Below are 21469 nucleotides of genomic sequence, written 5' to 3' on the forward strand. Positions count from 1 at the left end.
TGAACTCTGTGTGTGTGTGTCTGTGTCTGTTTAATTCAGGATTGTTGGTTTGAACTTTGTTTTCTGAGGTGAAATAGTAATTAAAGTTGTGTAGGTAGATGAAAAATTAAATTTTAGGTCCCAAGACTGCCCAATTACTTTGGTTGTAATAGCCCAAAGCCAAGAATTTTTTCATTGCCTAAGAATCACCTGAGAGTAGTAATCTTTCAGTAGTTAAGATGTTTATAGTGATTATATTTGCCTTTTTAACTTTGTTCTATTTCCCATTAATTTTTCTTCTACTTTAATTACAGTTTCAAGTCTTATTGCCTTTATAGTTTAAAATTTTAAGAGTCTAGATTTAAGCCCTCCAATGATATCCATGCAATGAAATAAGGTTAAGAAATTCAGAAGAAAACTTTTTTGTTCAAATTTTATAGGCAAGTTGAATGTTATTCACTTGCATGAAAAACAGCAGTTATTAAAAGTGAAAAAAAATTAAAGTTACAGAAATCCTTTGGAATCTAATTTGGCTGTGAAGCCAACTCATTCTTAGGAAAGAATTCATCCATCATTAGTATGCTCTTCAACCTATTCCAGTAATTGTTGTGGAACTGTTATCAAGGAGTGAGTCATTCTTTTGGTCTTTAACTGAACCTGACTGTTCTGGAAATAGGGGGGAAATGTTCCAAAAGAAGATTTGTGGAGGGTAGCTTACAGTTAATTTTATACCAAAGAACAAGGAAGTGAAACAGTGAATGTAAGGTTGATTTCATTTTTTTATTTCTTTCCTAATTGATATTTTATTTTTCTATTTACATATAATTTAGACTGAAAAGAAAATTTTTTTCTCCAATTGATATTTCAAATTTCATTTTATGAAGATCTGGCAAATTCTTAGGACTGTTTTACTTATTTTGTTGTAACAGTGAGATGTGGTGGCTATAATTTATCTTTATTTTTGTAAATCCTTTGCTATAATATGCCATGTTATTCTTGTGGAGACAATAGAAAAGTATGCATTGTACAGTAATATAGATGGATGTATAAGCTGGCCAGTTCAAAGAGTAGTTTTTAAGGGTTAGATGTCTGTGTTAGATGTCTCCATTGTATCAAAAAATTGCTGTTTAACAAATTTGGCAATGACCTAGATAAAGCCTAGATTACGTCCTTATTACATTTGTGGATGACATCTTGCTGAGAGTAATAACTAATACTACAGATGATAGAATTAACATCTAACAGGATCTTGACAGTTTAGAGAAATGAGCTGAATCTATTAAGAAATTTAGTAGAGGGGCAGCTAGGTGGCATAGTGGATAAAGCACTGGCCTTGGAGTCAGGAGTACTTGGGTTCAAATCCAGTCTCAGACACTTAATAATTACCTAGCTGTGTGGCCTTGGGCAAGCCACTTATCCCCATTTGCCTTGCAAAAACCTTAAAAAAAAATTCAGTAGGAATAAAGACTTGCACTTGGATATCAAAAAAATAAATTTCATAAGTAAAATATGGAAGAATCATGTTTGCACAGTAGTTGACTTTTAAAAAAAAGAACTGGGAGTTTTAGTTGACTGTAAACTCACTGTGAGCCAACAGCTTGATGTAAAGCTAGAAAAGCCAATGTGATCTTGGATCTTGGGCTTCCTTAAGAGAGGGATAGCTTCTGGGAATTGGGAAACAGTTCCTCACCTGGAATATTATGTTCAATTTTCTTTTTTTCTTTTAGATTTTTCAAGGTAATGGGGTTAAGTGGCTTGCCCAAGGCCACACAGCTAGGTAATTATTAAGTGTCTGAGGTCGGATTTGAACTCTGGTACTTCTGACCCCAGCTCAGATACTTCTGGTGCTCTATCCACTGCACCACCTAGGCACCCCATCAGCTTTCAATACTATGGTTTAAGACCCATATTGCTAAACTGGAGTATATCCACAGAAAAACCACTAGGATGTGAAAGACCATGAGTCGCTACCATATGAAGATATTTTGAAGAAACTGAGAGTATTTAGCCTGTGGAAGAGAAGATTGTGGGTAGAATAGGGGAGTACTAGATTGTAGTAGCAATTTTCAGATTATTTTAAGGACTGTCATGTGGAAGAGAAATTAACTTTTCTTGTTTAGTCCCAGAAGTCAGAAACTGCAGCATTGGATAGAAATTAAACACGAAATAGACTGTTTCGGGAGGTTTACTCTCAGTCAGGGTCCTTGAGCATAAGCAGAATGACTGCTTATTGGGTAAGTGTGCCAGTGTTTTTTTCATTTGATGTATGATTTGGACTTAAAATAACCACTAAGATGGAGTGGAATAGAAAAACTTATAAAAAAGTACCTGCTGGGCAGCTAGGTGGTGCAGTGGATAAAGCACTGGCCTTGGAGTCAGGAGTACCTGGGTTCAAATCCAGTCTCAGACACTTAATAGTTACCTAATTACCTAGCTGTGTGGCCTTGGGCAAGCCACTTAACCCCATTTGCCTTGCAAAAACCTAAAAAAAAAAAAGTACCTGCTATATATCTAGTGCTATACTAATAGAAAAGTAAGACACTCCCTGTTCTTGAGGACCTGACATTCAGATTAGGGGAGACAAAAATATATGGAGAGGTTCAGATTCCTTATAACATTGGGGTTCTATGATATTACATTAATTTGCAATTCCATTCGTTTTTACTCTGTTCTTCATTTTCCACATTCTCTTACTTGCCCCTATGTAAATTAGCTGAAGAAGTCCTATGTAATATTTAGGAGACCTTCCTCTGATTCCTGAATATTTTTTTGGTGTATTAGGACAGCATTCCAGTTACTTTTTTTTTTTTTTGTCTTTTATTCTTGAGAGATAACCAGTACTCCTCCTTTTCTGTTAATTCATAGACTGAAGAATGTTAGAGTTGGAAAGAACCTTAATGTAAAAACAAAGAAATTTTTTTTTCTCTACTTTCTAGTATACAAATCTCCCTTAATAAGTCACAGTTTATTTACATCCATCAGGCATCTTTTCATTACCCTCTGAGCCACCCATAATTGTTTTTTGATTCTTAAGCATTTCAATAATCACCATGATATTTTTTAAAAAAATAATCTCTAAAAAGATTAGCAGACAGTTTATAATCATTGGGAAAACTGCAGTTTTGACAAATTAAGTCCAACTCATATTTTTCCTCCTATGAAATCTACCACTTCACTTATTGTCCAGTACCTGTTCAAGATATGAAAGGAAGTGTGATATAGTGCCAAGAGGTCAAACTCAGGCACTTGCTAGAACCAAATTAAAATGTAATTGGGAAGGGTTTAATAAATATAAATAACAACAAACATATTAATTTTATAATTTTCTTCATCACTTTATGACTTGTCAGGGATGGGTTACATAGAACAGATATTATTTGAGGAAAACCTTTGAAAAGCCATTGTTTCCCCTCTTCATTCATATGATCTCCAGAACACACACACACACACACACACACACACACACACACACTTTTGAAGTTGTACATTGTACATTTGGAGTCTGGCCTGGTTTGAATCCCAGCTCTGCCACTTACTTCATTATCTTGGATAAATCCCTTAATCAGTATCCTCATCTGTACAATGAAGGGTTTGAATTAGATAACCTTTAAAGTCCCTTCCAACTGTATATGCTATGAACTATCAACAAATAATGAAAGTGCATTAGTATTTATTGAAAAGTGCTGAAAAATGATTGAATCAGTTCTTTTTTGGAAGTCTTCTTGAATATTTTGGTTTAAAATAGTTACAGTATTTTGTTTTCTTGTTTTGTGTACATGCAGGTTAATTCAAACCCCTAAAATGTTCAAGGCACTATACTTGGTATTGGCAGTTCAAAGACAAAATGAAATAGTCCTTACTTTGAAGAAATATATTCTTCTGTGAATGGTATAACTTATGCATGCATATAAACCTGTACTTCATAGGATTATCATGAGCTTTAAAACAAGAATGCATGTAGAGTGAATGCTTTGCAGTCTTTAAAGGGCTACGAAAGTACCAATCATTGTTGCTATTCTAGGTAAGAAGTGATGCAAAAGAAACATTGAGACAAATTACTCTATATTTGAGATGGAGAGAACTCCTTCATCTTAGGCCTCTGAAAGCCCCCAGAAAAGTTGGTACCTGATTGGAGTCTTTAAATAAGAATAGGATTCTGAAACCCAAAGATGAAGATTTGCATTTAAGGCAACAGGGAAAGCATATATGAATACAGAAATAGGAATTAGAGGAAGTGGCATGAACAGCTAATAGTCCATTTAAAATTAAATATGCATTATGTGAAAGGTGAATGATGTAAAATAAACTGTAAAGGTGGATTAATGCTAGATTGTAGTGGTCCTGATATGCTAACCTCAGAATTTTGCATTTTATTGTATTGGTAATAGAACTCTTATCTCAGGAAGAACTAGATAAAGAATGGAAAGGGTAAGGAGACCAATTAGTAAAGTATGCTATTAGAGTGATATACACAATGTCTGCAAATAGGATTGTTGCTTTGTAAAGGGGAATTGCTTATGAGAAATGAATGGAGGAAGAAATGTCAGTTTGAAATCTGAGTTGATGTGGGTAATTAAAAGGTCGAAGAATTAAGAAGGACTCCAAAGTTAGAAATGTGAATTCCTGAGTGAATTTTGATGTCCTTATCAGAAATAGAATTGAAGGTGTGGATTAGGACAGAAACTACATTCAGTTCAGATTATGTTAAGATCGTGATATTTTCAAGTTGTCCATGTAGAGCTGTCCAACAAGCAGTGTAGTTAGGAGAGAGAGTAGGATAGGATAAATAACTATGAGAGTTATATGTGTAGGAGTGGTAATTGAATCTATGCTAGGAAATGAAAGGAAAGCTCTTCGAGAAAAAAGAGAGTAAAGATAGTCCATTCAAAGGCATACAGCTTTTAAATTTATGCATTCATTGATTATTAAATATTAATCTGGAACTATGCTGTGGAAAGGGGGTTATGGAGGAAAAAAGTGAAACAACTCCTGCCTTCCAAAACCTTGCATTTGTTTGTGTATATGTGTATATATACATATAAAAATATTTTTAAAATATAAAATATTTTGGGTGGGAATGGGTCAGTGAGGAAAACTTAAAATGGAGTGTTTTGCAGTTTGATAACTTTAATTTCTTTATAGAATTGAAAAGGAAAGCAAAGATTTGTGGTGTTCTTTTTTGCCTTTTAAATTTTCTCATTTAAATTTTTTCTTTTTGATGAGGCATTTAGGATTAAGTGTCTTGCCCAGGGCCACACAGCTAAAAAGGACCAAGTAAGTGTCTGAGACCAGATTTGAACTTGGAGTCCTCCTGATTCCAAGACCAGTGCTCTATTCATGGCACCACCTATATGCCTGTAATTGTCACTTGATCTGTTCACTTCAGTTCCTTGTCTGTACAATGAGCTGGAGAAGGAAATGACAAACTACTCCAGTATCTTTGCCAAGAAAATCCTCAAATGGACAGGACTGAAAAACTATTAAACTGAATAAGCTCACAGGGTTGCTGTGAGCATGAAGTGGCATAATCAATATACATTATTTTATAAAACTAAAAATATTATGCAAATGTAAGATACTATTATTTTATGTGACTTCAGGGACCTAAATGTTCCACATCAGTGATTGTTATTTTTATTTTTTTTGCAAGGCAGACAGGGTTAAGTGGCTTGTCCAAGGCCACACAACTAGGTAATTATTAAGTGTCTGAGGTCGGATTTGAACCCAGGTACTCCTGACTCCAGGGCTGGTGCTTTATCCACTATGCCACCTAGCCGCACCCATTCAGTGATTTTTTTTTAGTTAATTGGTTTAATATTTCAACTATCAACATTTCTGCATTTTAACTATGATGGCATTTAATTGTTCAAAGTCTCTCTAGTAACTGTTCACTCACTTTCAGATGAAATGTCACATAATTTCAGATTTACATAATTTTTTCTGTTTCTTCATGGTTACAGAAATATAACTTCAGCACTTCCACTATTATTGTTTGGTAGATGGTTTTCAAAAGGTAGTGTCTGATAAATATATAACCCAGAGATGTAATGATGAACCCTGTCAACCTTAACTGGATTTGACCTCAGAATACCATATATTATTTTTCATCTTGTTAGAATTTGATATGTAGCATATAGCCTTACTTCCATGATGTGACTGTTTTATCTCTCTCTCCCAACCAGCTACTAGCTATCTAAACTATCTATCTATGCCATAGAAAATTGTGGAAATAGTATTGAATTTGAAGAAAAAGGAGCTCCATTCCAATTCCAGCTCTATTATCTACTACTTGGTTGTTCGATTCAGGTCAAATCTGCGAAGCTTCTTTGAAGCTTTCCACATAGAATGAGGGGTTTGAACAAGATGGTTTCTGAAATCTTAGTTTAGTTCTGAATCTTAAGTTTTACACTTGATTGGTTCTCTGCCTCTGAATCAAGTTGGCTTTGTCATAGCAGTTTGCTTTAGAATATTGATTTTCAAATATATTCCAGATATTAGTTAGAATGCCTACCCTTTTTGTTCTTTTACATGATTGCCAGATTTAATCATCTATAATTTTCTATTAAATTCTTTAAATCCCAATTCTTCATTGGCCAAAAATACTGTGCTTACTTTCTACTTTTTGTCACACCTCATCTTGAAAAGGCAAATTAATATGCCTTTCGGGCAGTAGTATGCAGATCTTGAAGGTATTTAATCATGTCCTATAGTTGTCTGTTCTGGCTAGATTATAAGTTGCTTGACATGTAGGACTGACATGTTGTTAGCATTTTGTATTGCTTTCATCCCCTTATATTTTGTGGACTTTTAATAAATTTTAAAAGAAATTATAGTACAGTGATGGAAAGAATGGTAGTTTTGGAGTCAGGAAACTTTTTTTTAATAAAAGAAAAATTTTATTTATTTTGTATTTTATAATTTTCCCCCCTAATCTTGCTTCCCTCTTCCCACCCCCCATAGAAGGTAGTGTGTTAGTCTTTACATTGTTTCCGTGGTATACATTGATCTAAGTTAAATGTGATGAGAGAGAAATCATATCCTTAAAGAAGAAAAGTAAAGTATAAGAGATAACAAAATTACATAGTAAGATAGTCTTTGGTCTTTTGTTCAAACTTCACAATTCTTTCTGTGGATACAGGTGGTATTCTCCATTGTAGATACCCCCAAATTGTGCCCAATTGTTGTACCCATGGAATGAGTAAGTCCATTAAGGTTGATCATCACTTCCATGTTGCTGTTAGGGTGTACAGTGTTCTTCTGGTTCTGCTCATCTCACTCAGCATGAGTTCGTGCAAATCCCTCCAGAATTACGTGAATTCCCACATATGTTATTGTCCTTTCTGGTTATATTGGCCTGTGTCAGGAAGCTTTTAATCTACTTCTTACAAACACTTAGCCGACCTAAGACTCAGTTTCTTCAGCTGTAAAATAGAATTAATAATTCAACTAAATTAAATAGACATTTAATAAACTATATTCAGGGTACTGTGTTGAATTCTCTGGATACAACCTTATAGTTTTACTGTAAGGAAAGCCCTTTTTAGGACAAATTTTAATGCTTATAGTTGTTATATTTGTTGAAAGATGTTAAGTAATTGGTTTCCTTTACAATCCTAGTGTCCTTAGTTTACTTGGCACAGTACTTTAAAATATACAACTTTAGATCCTATCCAGTGAAGACTGTTTCCACAGACCAGTCTGAAAAAAAAAAAAAAAAACCCAGGTCAAATAACAAAAGCATTTGGCTGAAACATACTACATTAGAGAAGCAGAAGCACTGTAGAGGATAGAAAGCCAGTCTTGAAACCAGGTCCTATCTATGAGCTCCTTGGACAACTGTTATTAGTTTTTTTTTTTTAAGTTTTTGCAAGGCAAATGGGGTTAAGTGGCTTGCCCAAGGCCACACAGATGAGTAATTATTAAGTGTCTGAGGCTGGATTTGAACTCAGGTACTCTTGACTCCAGGGCCAGTGCTCTATCCACTGTGCCACCTAGCTGCCTCCAACTAGATTTTTTTTTTTTTTTTTTGCAAGGCAGTGGGGTTAAGTGGCTTGCCCAAGGCCACACGGCTAGGTAAATTATTAAGTGTCTGAGACCAGATTTGAACCCAGGACTCCTGACTCCAGGGCCAGTGCTTTATCCACTGCACCACCTAGCCGCCCTGTGTATTAGATTTTAAGGTGAAGAGAAGATTGTGACCTCATTGGTCGATATCTAAAAGATTTACTCATCTTTCAGTCAGTGTAATCACCAGTCTTTGTCTCTGTACTAGCAAAATAAATAAAGAAGAAAACATGCCAAAAGATTAATTTGTAGCAGTGTTTCTCTCATCTCCCCCTTCATAATCAGTAATTTCTCACAGATTGTTAAGTAAAATCGGTTATAAACTTATCTATCACCATTCCTGAAGCACAATATTATCCCAATATGTCTCATTGCTCAGGAAAACCACTTTGACACATTTCTTCTGCTGTTGTGATTTTGCGTGGGGCTCTGCTCTGTGGGCATTTTTACATTGGAATTCCGCAAATGGGGATATACCATAGCTTTTTTTTATTTTATTGTTTGTTTATATTCAAGTGATGAAAGAATTGTTAATAATGCTGATTAAACTTAAAAGTGTATTTTATACAATCCCCCCCCCCCCCCCCCCCCCGCCCCGGAGAACTAGTTGTTAAACATAAACTGATCCCTGCTGCCAGACTAAAGACCCAGTGGGCTATTTTCCATATTATTGGTTACATTTTTCATCTACCTCCTATCTTAGCCTCAGCACACCTAGAAGTCTCTCTTAGGTAGTGTAAGATTGCACTTCCTTGCTGCTTTCAATGAAAGGCCTTTATTTCTTGCCCACCCCCACCCCCCCTTTTCTAGTTTAAGGGCAGGGCAGGCAGGATGCTTTTCCATACTGTTTCTAATTCACCTTAGGCAGTCATTTATTTATATTGGATTGTTAAAAATTGAATTACTATAGTTAGTATTTGGAAGAATGTTATCTGTCATTCAGATTTTTTACTTTTAAGGAGCAAAGACTTGACCCTGGTAACAAGAATAATGAGTTATTCTGTGAAATATTTCTAATTTTTCTAAAATATTTCCATATATTAGTTTGTCCTTTGTAAGTGGAAATTACAATTAATATTCCTTGATTATATTTTTATTTCTATATGTATTTTTTAGCATTTTGTCTAGAAATATATGCAAATTAAATTAATTTTTAATTAAATTCAGCCTTTTCTACTCTAATTTTGTGATAGATGCAGTTATTATTAGTAATTTTAGTGCCACATGAATTTCATGAAATATAACATGGTGTTTATAACTTTTATACATATACATATACATATGTGTGTGTGTGTGTGTGTGTGTGTGTGTGTATTTCCTAAAACTTGGTAGTGTAGGAAGTGGGTATTATACATTAAAAAGAAAAATTTTAAATTATTGTGAATGATGGCTGTAGAAATTAAACTGTCGTAAAATAACTGTAATTTCGGAAATATTTTCATTTAGGATGGGATAGTGAGAAAATACTCATGTAAAAAAGACAGTCTTTTCTCAGTATTGAAGAGGTAAAAAAAAATTAATGCAATTCATGGGTGTATTTCATTTAGCAGTGCTGATATACCATTGTTTCACTTTCCAAACACCTGAAGGAATTTTGTTTATATGATTTTTTTCAAAATGAAATATGATGTATTTCTTGTGGAATTGCATTCATTGTTGTGGGTGAAATTTTGTTTACGTGGTAGGCCAGAACAGATGAAGGATTTGTTTTTCTTGAATTTAACACTTTTTTTCATTAGTTTTTACACTTTCCCTCTGACTATATTATTTTATTTAAAAGATTATTTAAAAATAATTCTTATAGTTTTCCCAAAATATTCAGGATTGTGATTGAAAATAAAACCCAGTATTTAAATTACTGCATTAGCCTTGACCTCTTCCCTTTCTTGTGTTCTTCTCTCAGGTATGCTTAGGACCTTGTCTCCCTGCCCTTGAGTGTCATTGTTGTAGAATAGAGTCTGTATTTGGAGGCAGGAGACCTGGGTTCAAATACTAGATCAATGCCTTTAATAACTCTGTAATTTTAGCTATTAGAATGTAAGGCTCTAGCAAAATGTAAATTTTATAAAAGAGCAGTTTATGTTTCATTTTTTTATTCTTTGAAACCATAGCACATAGCACTATGCTTTGACACATAGTAAGCTGCTCCTGATAGATTTCTTATTGATTGATCAGGTTTCTAAATCTTTCTCAGTTTTAATCTGTTCCTGTCCAAGAGGAGGATAGTGGTACAAGCACTACCTATTAATAAAATGCTGCTCTGAGTAAAGAACTTTGCAAACTCTAAAATTCTCTTTAAGTTATAATCGTCATCATCATCATCATCATCATCATCATCATCATCATCATCATCACTATCATTATAATAATTAGTAATTCTTCTCTGGACCATCATATGTGCTCTTCTAACCTTTCACAGTCCTATCTATTATTTATGTCTTCTGCTATTTCATTTTAAGGTCACATTCTTCTGGAGGTAAAGCTATTCACATTTAAAGATAAGAAAACTGTACCAAATGATATTAGGTATATTTTTAGAAGGTCAATACTCTACTGTGACCAAAACCCAGATATTCTGGGTTTTTTTTTTAAAGAAACAAAATAGAACTATATTGGTGTTTTATATATAAATATCTTACATGTAAATGGAAGAGAGGTAAATAACCTCTTTTACAGATGGGTGGCAAAGATGACTTTGATGGCATGGTTTTATAGAGTATTTTCAGTGAGTGGAATGATACTAATATTGTATAAAAATGACATTGTACTGTTGTACCTCATCGTACTGTTCTCAGAGAGTTACTTGAAGAATTAGAAAAAGCACCTAAGGCATATATGGAATCAAAAAATTTTCCCCAAATCCACATAAATACTATAGATTGTGACTGAAGCTGCCTTATTCATAGGGATAGCATTTGCCTTATGGCAGTAGTGGCATCACCGAACTACAGTCAAAATATTAAAAGCTATTTCGGGGTCCTTATAGCCTGTCATACTTGGAGTTCAAAAAAATCATTTGTAAGAAAGTAAAATTCAAATGATGTAAGCCAACAACTGTTTTCAGGGACTTCTTTGTTCTAAATTTAGGAGTCCTGTATTCTCAGTTAATAGCTAAAAAGATAGACAAAAAAGAAACTTAAGGGCCAAAAGTATGTTTTGGAAGCTCAATTAGAAATTAGCATCTACTTTATTATTTTTTTCAAATTGCAAAATTGGCTTTATCATTTAAGTATAATTTGAATTTACTGTTCTAGAGCTTTTCTTCTGGTGTTTCTTTAAAGTAGGTGATGCAGACAAGTGGTTAAAATGTTGGGGAAGTGATCTGTTTCAAGATATTTACAGTGAAGATTTGAATATTGATGTATAAATTTGTGAAATTGTGTTTTGGTAGACCTGCTAAATTACTGTAATCAGTTAAGCAATTATTATAGTTTTATCCTGTGCCAAGCTCTGTGCTCTGAACTCCAGGGTTACAAAAACAAAATGACTTAACAATTGCCCATAAAGAATTTACATTCTTTGGGGAAATCAGAATACAGAAATACAGCAAAATTTTGTGAAAGTCCCAAGGTGTATTTAAAGTTTTGTCAACTAATTGAATATTTTTGTAAACAACTATGCTATGTATTCTGATTCTGTTGTCTATTCACAAGGGCTTCAAATTAGTTTTGTGCTGTATTACTTAATAACCAGTATTTCTCCATGAACAATCCTTTTCCTCATTTTTGAAGGTCAGGTGTTTCTGAAAGGCTTGGTTCAGTAAGGTGATTACTTCTAGCCCCCAAGCCCAAGGTACCTACTCCTTTACCAATTTGGGCTGGGTACTATTTCTGTTTACCTATTAAACAGAAACTCTCCCCAGGGGACAGGGCCCTTGTTCTTTGTTTTTCTTTCAATGAAGATGGGGGTGACTCGGGCTAAAAGAAAACAAGGTAGGGAAATCCTGATTTGGAGTGGTTTTGTTTTTTCAGCCAAAATTACCAGAAGCAACTGGTAACTTTAGGGAGGAGCAGAGAATGAATCATTAACCCATCTCCTCCTTAAATTATCCACTAACCGAGAGTGACTTGATTTTGTCAAGGGAGGTCAAAATGATATGTGTTCAAGCCAGTCAGAAGGAAGACATGACTAGGTTTAAAAAACTCTGCAAGCCCTTATACCCTTTTTGTGCCTTTTGGCATAAAGAGAGGTGGGCCCAAGTCCACTTTATTAAGAGGTTTGGGGCCATATTAATAAGCTGTTATTAGATACAGAGACTTGCCTCACTTTACCTGTTTGTTAAATTTTACTTGTGACATATTTATGCCGCTTTTTTTTCAGGTTTTACCTGAATCAGTCTTCATTATTTACATTATATTAGTGTGTAGTTCTCCTCTGCTTTATCTTTTTCTAGTTAGGTATTTGAACTATATTTGTCTCATAAATGGAATATGGTAGTGTGCTTAATTTCTCAATTTTTAAGAATAATTTGTGTAGTGTTGGTGCCTTACCCTAATCAGTTCAAGCTTAGGTTTCAAAAAAGGGACTTAAGTCCCTTGTCTCTAGCGATTCTTTTGGTCTTGATGATGATAGGGGAAATATGAAGTAAAAGTCATAAGACTTCTAATAGGAGAGTCTGGTAGAGTAAATAGAATTTCAGAGGTCATTTATTATAGTCATCTCATTGTAGTTGGGAAAACTGAGGCTTAAAGAAATTAAATAACTTTTTTTTAAAGCCATACAGGTTGAGATAGAAAGTTAGAAAGTGTGGACTAATGGTTGGGAATTTTATGAAGGATGAATTAAGATAGCGGGTTAGAGAAACTGGGAAGGGGAGCTGGGAAATTAGATCATCAAGAAGAACTAAACTAATTTCTGCAAGGAGAGAAACTATATTTTTTCTTTACTATCTCCAAAAGTTCTTTACATGTGGTAAATACTGATTGAGTGAAAAGGATAGGATTTTTGCTTTGAAAATTTGCTTCTAGGAGAAATAGAGTTGTCTTGAGTAAAATGTTTATTGTTTGTTATGGCTTCGCCCTCTCTTCCCTTTCAGTTTCTTACATTTTACTCTCCTCCAGGTATTTTTTGATTTAGTGACACTGGCTGCTTTGCTCCTTCCCTTGGTACTTCAAGTTTTCTCTAGCTGTTCCCTCTCCTGGCATGCTTTCCCTCCTCATCTTTTCCTCTTGGTTTTTCTGACTTCCCTTAAGTTTCAACTAAAAGCCCATCTTCTACAGGAAGTATGTCTTAAGCTCCCTTAACTTGTTTCTCTATATTCATAGCTTTCTGTTTATGCTATCCATAGCTTGGTTGTACATATTTGTTTACTTGTTTCTTCTATTAGACTGTGAGCTTCTTGAGGGCAGTAGCTGTCTTTTGTCTCTTTTTGTGTTCTCAGAGATTAGCACAGTGCCTTGCACAGAGTAGGTTCTTAGATTACTTATGTAGTACCTAGCTTTGTTGCTTCAAAGAAAGGTGAGTTTATTTTGTTAAAATTCAGGTGCCTGTTTTTCTATTTTGATTTAGAAGATAAGGCCTCTGACTAATATGTGGAGATAACTTTAAGTCAGGTTAGATTTTTTTTTTTTCCATATAGCAACTTGAATTGATTAAAGCACCTGGACAAATACTGTTGAGACCTTAGAGTTCTGAAATATAAAGCATAGAAAAAGGCTATTTTGGCCTGAAAATGTTGAGGGCAGGTGTTACCAATTTGCTGCCTTGATCATAAAATAGTCTCAGTATTGCTTCTGTAGAATATCAGATTTTGACTAGAATTGGATTCATATGGGCCCACCAGGAGGCATTTAGTTATCAATGTTCCTCCAAGTGGCCAAGTTGGATTAAGTTATTTAGTATTGTTCATTTAAATGTTGGAGAATGTCTTCCAAACATAATGATTTTACTTTTAGTATAGAATTCTTTAAAGGCAAAAGATGTAAAGAGGGAAATATCAGATGAATCTATATATAAACTTCATGATAAAAACTGTCCAGAAGTGAAACAGCCTTCTTTATTAATCTAAATGATGATAACCCTTTTAGTTTCCTTCCAAATCTGAAACTGAGAATGAAACTGAAACTGTTTTATTGCATTTTGAATTGGAATTCAGCCATTAATTTTTTTCATTGAATTTTTGATGACCTACAATTTTTATTCTTCTAAAATCATGTTGTTCTATAACAGGTGTCAGACTCCTAGAGTGTGGTCTGTGACCTGCAAAACTCCAAGGGCAACTGGAACCAGATTAAAATAGAATTGGGAAATAAAGTCAAGATAATTTTAATTTGTGATTTTCTAAATCAGGCTTTTAGGGATTCCTTTCTTTTCTTTTCTTTTTTCTTTGTAGTTTTTTGCAAGGCAAATGGGATTAAGTGGCTTACCCAAGGCCACACAGCTAGGTAATGATTAAGTGTCTGAGGCTGGATTTCATTCAACTCAGGTACTCCTAACTCCAGAGCCTGTGCTCTATCCACTGCACCACCTAGCTGCCTTAGGGATTCCTTTCTATTTGAAGTGGCTACCTCTGTTCCTTATATTCCTTTTTTTTTGTTTTGTTTTCAAGTGCATAATTTTTTTTTAAGTTTTTATAAGACAAATGGGGTTAAGTGACTTGCCCAAGGCCACACAGCTAGGTAATTATTAAGTGTCTGAGGCTGGATTTGAACACTCAGGTACTCCTGACTCCAGGGCCAGTGCTCTATCCACTGTGCCACCTAGCCGCCCCAAGTGCATAATTTTTTTAAAAAAATTATTTATTTATTTTGAATTTTACAATTTCTCCTGTAATCTCGCTTCCCTCCACCCACCCTCTACAGAAGGCAGTCTGTTAGTTTTTATATTGTTTCCATGGTGTACGTTGGTCTAAGTTGAAGTGACGAGAGAGAAATCATATCCTTAAGGAAGAAAAATAAAGTATAAGAGGTAGCAAAATTATAAGAGATAATGATTTTTTTTTCTAAATTTAAGGTCTTTGGTCTTTGTTCAAACTCCACAATTCTTTCTCTGAATGCAGATGGTATTCTCCATCACAGATACCCCAAAATTGTGCCTGATGGAATGAGTAAGTCCATTAAGGTTTATCATCACCCCCATGTTGCTGTTAGGATGTAAAATGTCCTTATGGTTCTGCTCATCTCACTCAGCATGAGTTCGTGCAAATTCTAACATGCTTCCCTGATTTCCCATTCCTCCTGGTTTCTAATAGAACAATAGTGTTCCATCACATGCATATACCACAGTTTATTAAGCCATTCCCCAATTGATGGATACACTCAATTTCTAATTCTTTGCCACTCTAAACAAGGCTGCTATGAATATTTTTGTACAAGTACCCTTTTTCATAATCTCTTCAGGGTATAGACCCAGTAGTGGTATTGCTGGATCAAAGGGTATGCCCATTATTGTTGCCCTTTGGGCATAATTCCAAATTACTCTCCAGAAAGGTTGGGTAAATTCATGCTCCACCAACAATGTATTGGTGCCCCAGATTTCCCATATCCCTTCCTACACTGATCATTTCTAGTCATATTGGCCAGTCTGAGAGCTGTGAGGTGGTTTCAGAGATGCTTTAATTTGAATTTCTCTAATAATTAATGATTTAGAACAATTTTTCATATGACTATGGATCACTTTGATTTCCTTATCTGGAAATTGCCTTTGTATATCCTTTGACCATTTGTCAATTGGGGAATGGCTTGTTGTTTTTTTTAAATTTTGTCTCAGTTCTCTATATATTTTATTTTATTAGTTCATTCATTCATTCATTCATTCATTCAATTATTTATTTTTTTGCAAGGCAATGGGGTTAAGTGGCTTGCCCAAGGCCACACAGCTAGGTAATTATTAAGTGTCTGAGGCCAGATTTGAACTCAGGTACTCCTGACTCCAGGTCCAGTGCTCTATATATTTTAGAAATGAGTCCTTTGTCAGAAATACTAGGTGTAAAAATTGTTTCCCAATTTGTTACATTTCTTTTGATCTTGGTTACAGTGGTTTTGTCTGTTCAAAAGCTTTTTAATTTAATTTTAGTTTGTTTTTAATGATGTTCTCCAGCTCTTCCTTGGTCATAAACTGCTTCCCTTTCCATAGAACTGACAGGTAAACTATTTTTTGATCTCCTAGTTTGTTTACAATATTGTTTTTTATGTCTAAATCCTATATCCATTTTGATCTTATTGTGGTCTAGGATGCGAGGTGTTAGCATAATCTAAGTTTCTTCTGTAATAACTTCCAATTTTCCCAACAGTTTTTACTAAAGAGAGAGAGTTTTATCCTAATAGCTGGACTCTTTGGGTTTATCAAACAGCAGATTACTATAATCAATTACTGCTATTCCACCTAGTCTATTCCACTGATCCACCACTCCATTTCTTAGCCAATAGCAGACAGTTTTGTTAGTTCCCCTTTTTTTCTTCCCCCTCCCTTTCTCCATCCCCCCCCCCCTTTTTCCCCCTTTTAATACTTGAGAGGTTAGATGTTTTTAAAGTTAACTGAGTATGTGTGTAAATTGACTTTAAGCCAAGTCTGATTAGAAGAAGATTCAGGTAGCAGACCGTTGATCTGGTTGGGCTAAGCCACCTTCTTTTTCTCTTCTTTTCATTAAATTCCTAGAGATTCCTGACTTTTTATTTCTCCATATGAATTTACTTGCAATTTTTTCTAGCCCATTTAAGTAATTTTTGGAATTTGGATTAGTAGGGCCCTAAATAAGTAGTTTAATTTAGGTAGAATTGTCATTTTTATTGTCTTAGCTTGGCCTATACATGAGCAGTTGATATTTGCCTAGTTATTTAAATCTGATTTTATTTGTGTGAAAATTTTTTGTAATTGTTTTACAAAAAGTTTTTGAGTCTGCCTTGGCAGGTAGTTTACTTTGAATGGGTTTTTCTCTTTCTAGCTCTTTCTGCTGCACCTTACTAGTCATATATAGAAATGTTGAGGATTTATGAGGGTTTATTTTATATCCTGCAGCTTTACTAAAGTTGCTAATTATTTCTAGTAGTTTTTTAGATGATTTTTTTGGGATTGTCTCGGTATACCATCATGTCATCTGCAAAGAGTGAGAGTTTTGTCTCTTCCTTCCCAATTCTAATTCCTTCAATTTCTTTTTCTTCTCTTATTGCTGAGGCTAATACTTCTAATATGATATTGATTAGTAGGGGTGATAATGGGCTTCCTCATTTCACCCTTGATCTTATTGGGAATGCTACTAGCCCATCCCCTCCTTAGAATATTCTTACTAGTATCATACTATAGAAAGAAAACTTGTTTTGAAAAGATAAATTGATGTGTGAGGACATAATTGTAATGAAGCATTGTTGAAATTGCAACAAATCTAGTTTCTCTCTTTCTATTCATTTCTTGACCCAGTTCAGTGTGCATCTACTAGGTCTGTTCGAGGTTTATGTACTGACTGCATGGCATTATATGGTTAATACTCATTCTTTATCAACTTAGTGTTTCTTGTGTGAATTGCTAAGGTGATTTCTCTTGAATGACCATGCATCTCATTTAATGGTTACCCTGTGTTAATCCAGAACTCGGTTTAGTCAACATAATATCATTTCCAATTGTAAGCATCCAGAGAAACTTGACATCTAGATCAATCAGCAAACAATTTTAAAGTGCCTGCTAGGTTCCAGGCCCTGAGATGGGTTCTGGGAATAAAAAGACAAAAAATGGAACAGTCCCTTCTGTTAAGGAGATTACCTTTATAAGTATATATAAAATATATCCACAAAAATATAAGGAATTTTGAAGAGAAGGCACTGCCTAAGGGAATCAGGGTTATATAATATAATTCTTATAGAAGATAGTATGTAGGTTTCAGTTAGAGGAAAGCTAATTTTCGTAGATGCATGGATTGTGTGAAGGGAAATAATGTTTAATAAGATTAGAAAGATTGGAACATGGTTTTAAAGGGTCTTAAATGCTGAATGAAGAATTAGTCCTTGATCACATAGATATGGGGAAGCCACTGGAATTTACTGAGCAGGAATTTTCCTATGTTTTAGGAACAGCACTTTGGCAACTGGGTACAGTGAAGATTGTTAATTCCTCTAAATACCTTTGATGACTATGTTTCCCCTTTTAGGTCCTTTTTTTTTAGAGCTAACTTGTTGATATTTGTAATCTTTGGGCTTTTTCAATCTCTTTATGGTAGTGACTGAAGAGAGCAAATGTGGTGCCTTGGAAGCTGGGGATGGAGAATGTTTCTAGAGACATGAAAGAAAGGGCGGAGAGGATGAGAATAGACAAGACAGTAACTTGTTAGAATAGAAAAGTCCTGTGAATTTTTGTTTATCTTCCTTTCTCCCCATAGTGTGCAAGTAATACTCAGTGTGTAGGGGATAGGCAGTAATGGCTTGCGGAAAGAATAAATGAATAGTCTAGTAAAGTTGAAAGAAAATTTACCATTCTTTATATTTTCTTACTTCATTGTGAAGGACAATGGGAAAGCTACAGTGATAAAATGAGACCTGAACTGATGACCTTATATTGCCACTGTTACAAAGATTTACACATTTTATTTGCTTTAAATCCCCTTTCCATTGCCTCTTAACACCTGAAAACAAATTTTCTTAACTTTGTATATAAGTATACTCTCTGGTTGGCTGCACACAACATTCTTTTCCTTTCATTTCATAAGAAATCAATTTAAAAATCTATTGACTTTTGAGGATCATTAAAATTCCGTGATCATGTTTATTTTTTAATAATATGCTGTAAAATTTCCCCTTTACAGATAGTAATTCAAAGAAAATTCAAAGAAAAAATTTTAACTTTTAGTAAAATTAACACAAGAATGAGGAATATTTCTTTTAGAACAGTGACAATAAGATCATGTGCCATTGTACTCATTTATCTGAAAATATAATGGGGGAATGCCTAACAGCCAATCTCGTCTTTGTTCTGTTGGAACAATTTTCTCACAGCTTTGCCAGCCCCTGTGGCTAAGTTACTTGCTCAGGGTCATATAGCTGATAAGTGTCTGAGGGCAAATTTGAATTTAGGTTCTCCTCACTCCAGGGTCAGTGTTCTATCCACTGTGCCTCTCAATTCAATCTTTTTTTTTTTGAAATTTAAGGCAATGGGGTTGTGACTTGTCCAAGGTCACATGGCTAGGTGATTATTGAATGTCTGAGGCTGGATTTGAACTCAGGTACTCCTGACTCCAGGGCCAGTGCTCTATCCACCATACCACCTAGATGCCCCTCAAGTCAATCTTTTAACAGAGTCACAGACCTCTAAAGTCTTCTAATTAGGGACTGATAGGCAGTCATATAAACACATGTTCTGTGTGCCAAGCTATGGGGGTGCAACTACTCCCAAAACATGACTATTCCTGCTGTCAAGTTTATAGTCTAATGGAAACTACCTAAAGGGGAGCCAAAAGGATTAGAGGGATAAGAGGAGCTGAGGAGGCCTGCATCCAAGATAAGACCAAAGCTTGCCAATTAAAACTTTGGGGTAGAGATGGTAGTGAAACTGGAGCATCTCATCATGGATGGTAGATGACAGTGGAGAAGTCATGGCATGGAAATAGCAGGGAAGTTTCAGATAATGTGATCTTAAGGCCCCTTCATCATATTTTTCCCACTTTTGATATTGTGGATCTGATAAATTGGATGCATTATAGTAGGAAATATAGAAAGGCATTGTATATGAAAAGTGTTTTGACTAATTGTCTAAAGGAGGTAAATACTGTATGACATAATATTAATCTCACTGTGGCCAACAGTGTATTATCTTTCCTCATATATAAGATGTATATTTTTTTGAAAAATTTGGGATCTAAAAATTGGGAGCATCTTATACAGTGGTTGTAGATTTTTTTTACTTGCATTTCTCGCTTTTTTTGCGTTTGTTTTCTTTGTACTCATTGTTTCACATTTGTTACTGGTATATCAGATTACATTTTGCCACATTCTGCCCAGAAATGGCTCAGAAAATATTTTTCCTATAGTGCTGAATTCAAGTTCAAAGTGATCCATTTTGCAAAAGTGAATGGAAATCACGCCGCTGAACATCATTTTGGTCCTTCTCCAACTGAGAAAACATTCCGAGACTGGCTACAGGAAGAAGAAACCCTACTGAAAACACCCAGGCAAAAGGCCATGAGAGGCAAGTCAGCCAAATAACTTGATTGACAGAGGGCATTGAAGAGATGGATTGGAGAGCAAATGGCAAGTGGGATTCCTGTATCCACAAAAATGTGGACAGAAGAACTCATGATGAAAAAGAAGTGGCTGGTTTCAAAGGAGCACAATGGTGTTTCAGGTACATGAAACAGAATGGACTAAGCATGTGTCCATGCACATGACTTGCCCCCCCCCCCCCCCAAATGCCTGAAAGCTATGAGTGGAAGGTCCTTGAATTTCATGATGAATAAAACTTGAGTTCAATAACTTTATATAATACATATTTTTCCTTCAAATTTCAGTCCCCCCAAATTAAGTTGCATCTTATACATGGAGAAAAATGGTAGTTTCTTTTGTGATAAAGCTATTTTTTCTGAGTGTCCTTTCTGTATACTCTCTTGGCTTAATTCTCTGAGTTTTCATATTACTTTATTTGAACCTTATTCTCTCAAAATATTTGAATTTAAGTTGTAAGTTAATTATTTATTGATTTTTATCTACCCTACCAATCAGATTATATGTTCTATGTGGACATCATCTGGTGTCTGATTTTTGTATTCTTTTCTCCTTGATGCTAATAATGATTTGTATATGGTAGATTTGGTTTTTTTGGTAGAAATAAATATTTGCTGAATTTTTTGTTAATCTCTGTTAAAAAGCTAAGTAGGGTTCCTTTGAATTCTAAGGTTCTTCATTTCTGTTAGCTTGATTTTTTTCCCCTCCTTTTCTTTGTTCATTTATTTTTCCCTAATATTCCCATTAAGATCCTTCTAGGCATTTGATGATGGGAGATGGACTTACAAAAATGTCTTCCAGCAGATAAATAAAATTAATGTTCTTTCCAAGTAATCTTCAGGCTGCCTTAGATGTAATTAAAAATCAAAAACCTATACATAACATTCCCCACTTAAAGGTAATCTGATGGTCTAGAATAAGAGGACTATCAGTCACAACTGATAATTGACCGATGCTACTAATGTTCCAGAACAATTTTCTCAAGTGTGGCTTTAAACCTTCCCTCAGGAGTAGAACCATCAGAATTCTCTAAAAAGTTGAACATTTAAAATTCTTAATTATAATGGATAGTTCTCTGGGAGGATGGTTGGATGGAGAAGAAAATCTAGATTATTTTAAAACAAGAAGTTCATACAATACCTGTTTATTTAAAAAAAAAGTTGAAATTCTAGTCTAGAACATAAAATTAAAAGTATAAGTTAACAAATTTCACTTTTGAAAAAAGGACTTTTCGGGGTAGCTAGGTGGTGTAGTAGATAGAGCACTGGCCCTGGAATCAGGAGGAC

At 34.7% G+C, this 21469-nt stretch overlaps 1 protein-coding gene across 7 annotated transcripts in view; it reads left to right on the forward strand.

Moving 5' to 3' along the window:
* Positions 1–21469, forward strand: part of SMAP1 (small ArfGAP 1) — a 274830-nt gene that overhangs the window by 133846 nt on the left and 119515 nt on the right. Inside the window, exon 1 of one of the 7 annotated variants that reach the window (XM_074237312.1) lies at positions 19995–20307. The exons of the other annotated variants lie outside the window; for them this stretch is intronic. Within the exon in view, the coding sequence (XP_074093413.1) occupies positions 20195–20307 (113 nt within the window). The 5' untranslated portion in view covers positions 19995–20194. Of the gene's footprint in view, positions 1–19994; positions 20308–21469 lie in introns of those variants that run through there. 7 annotated transcript variants of the gene reach the window in all.

This window comes from Macrotis lagotis, chromosome 5, assembly GCF_037893015.1.
Source record: "Macrotis lagotis isolate mMagLag1 chromosome 5, bilby.v1.9.chrom.fasta, whole genome shotgun sequence".
Lineage (NCBI taxonomy): Eukaryota > Metazoa > Chordata > Mammalia > Peramelemorphia > Peramelidae > Macrotis > Macrotis lagotis.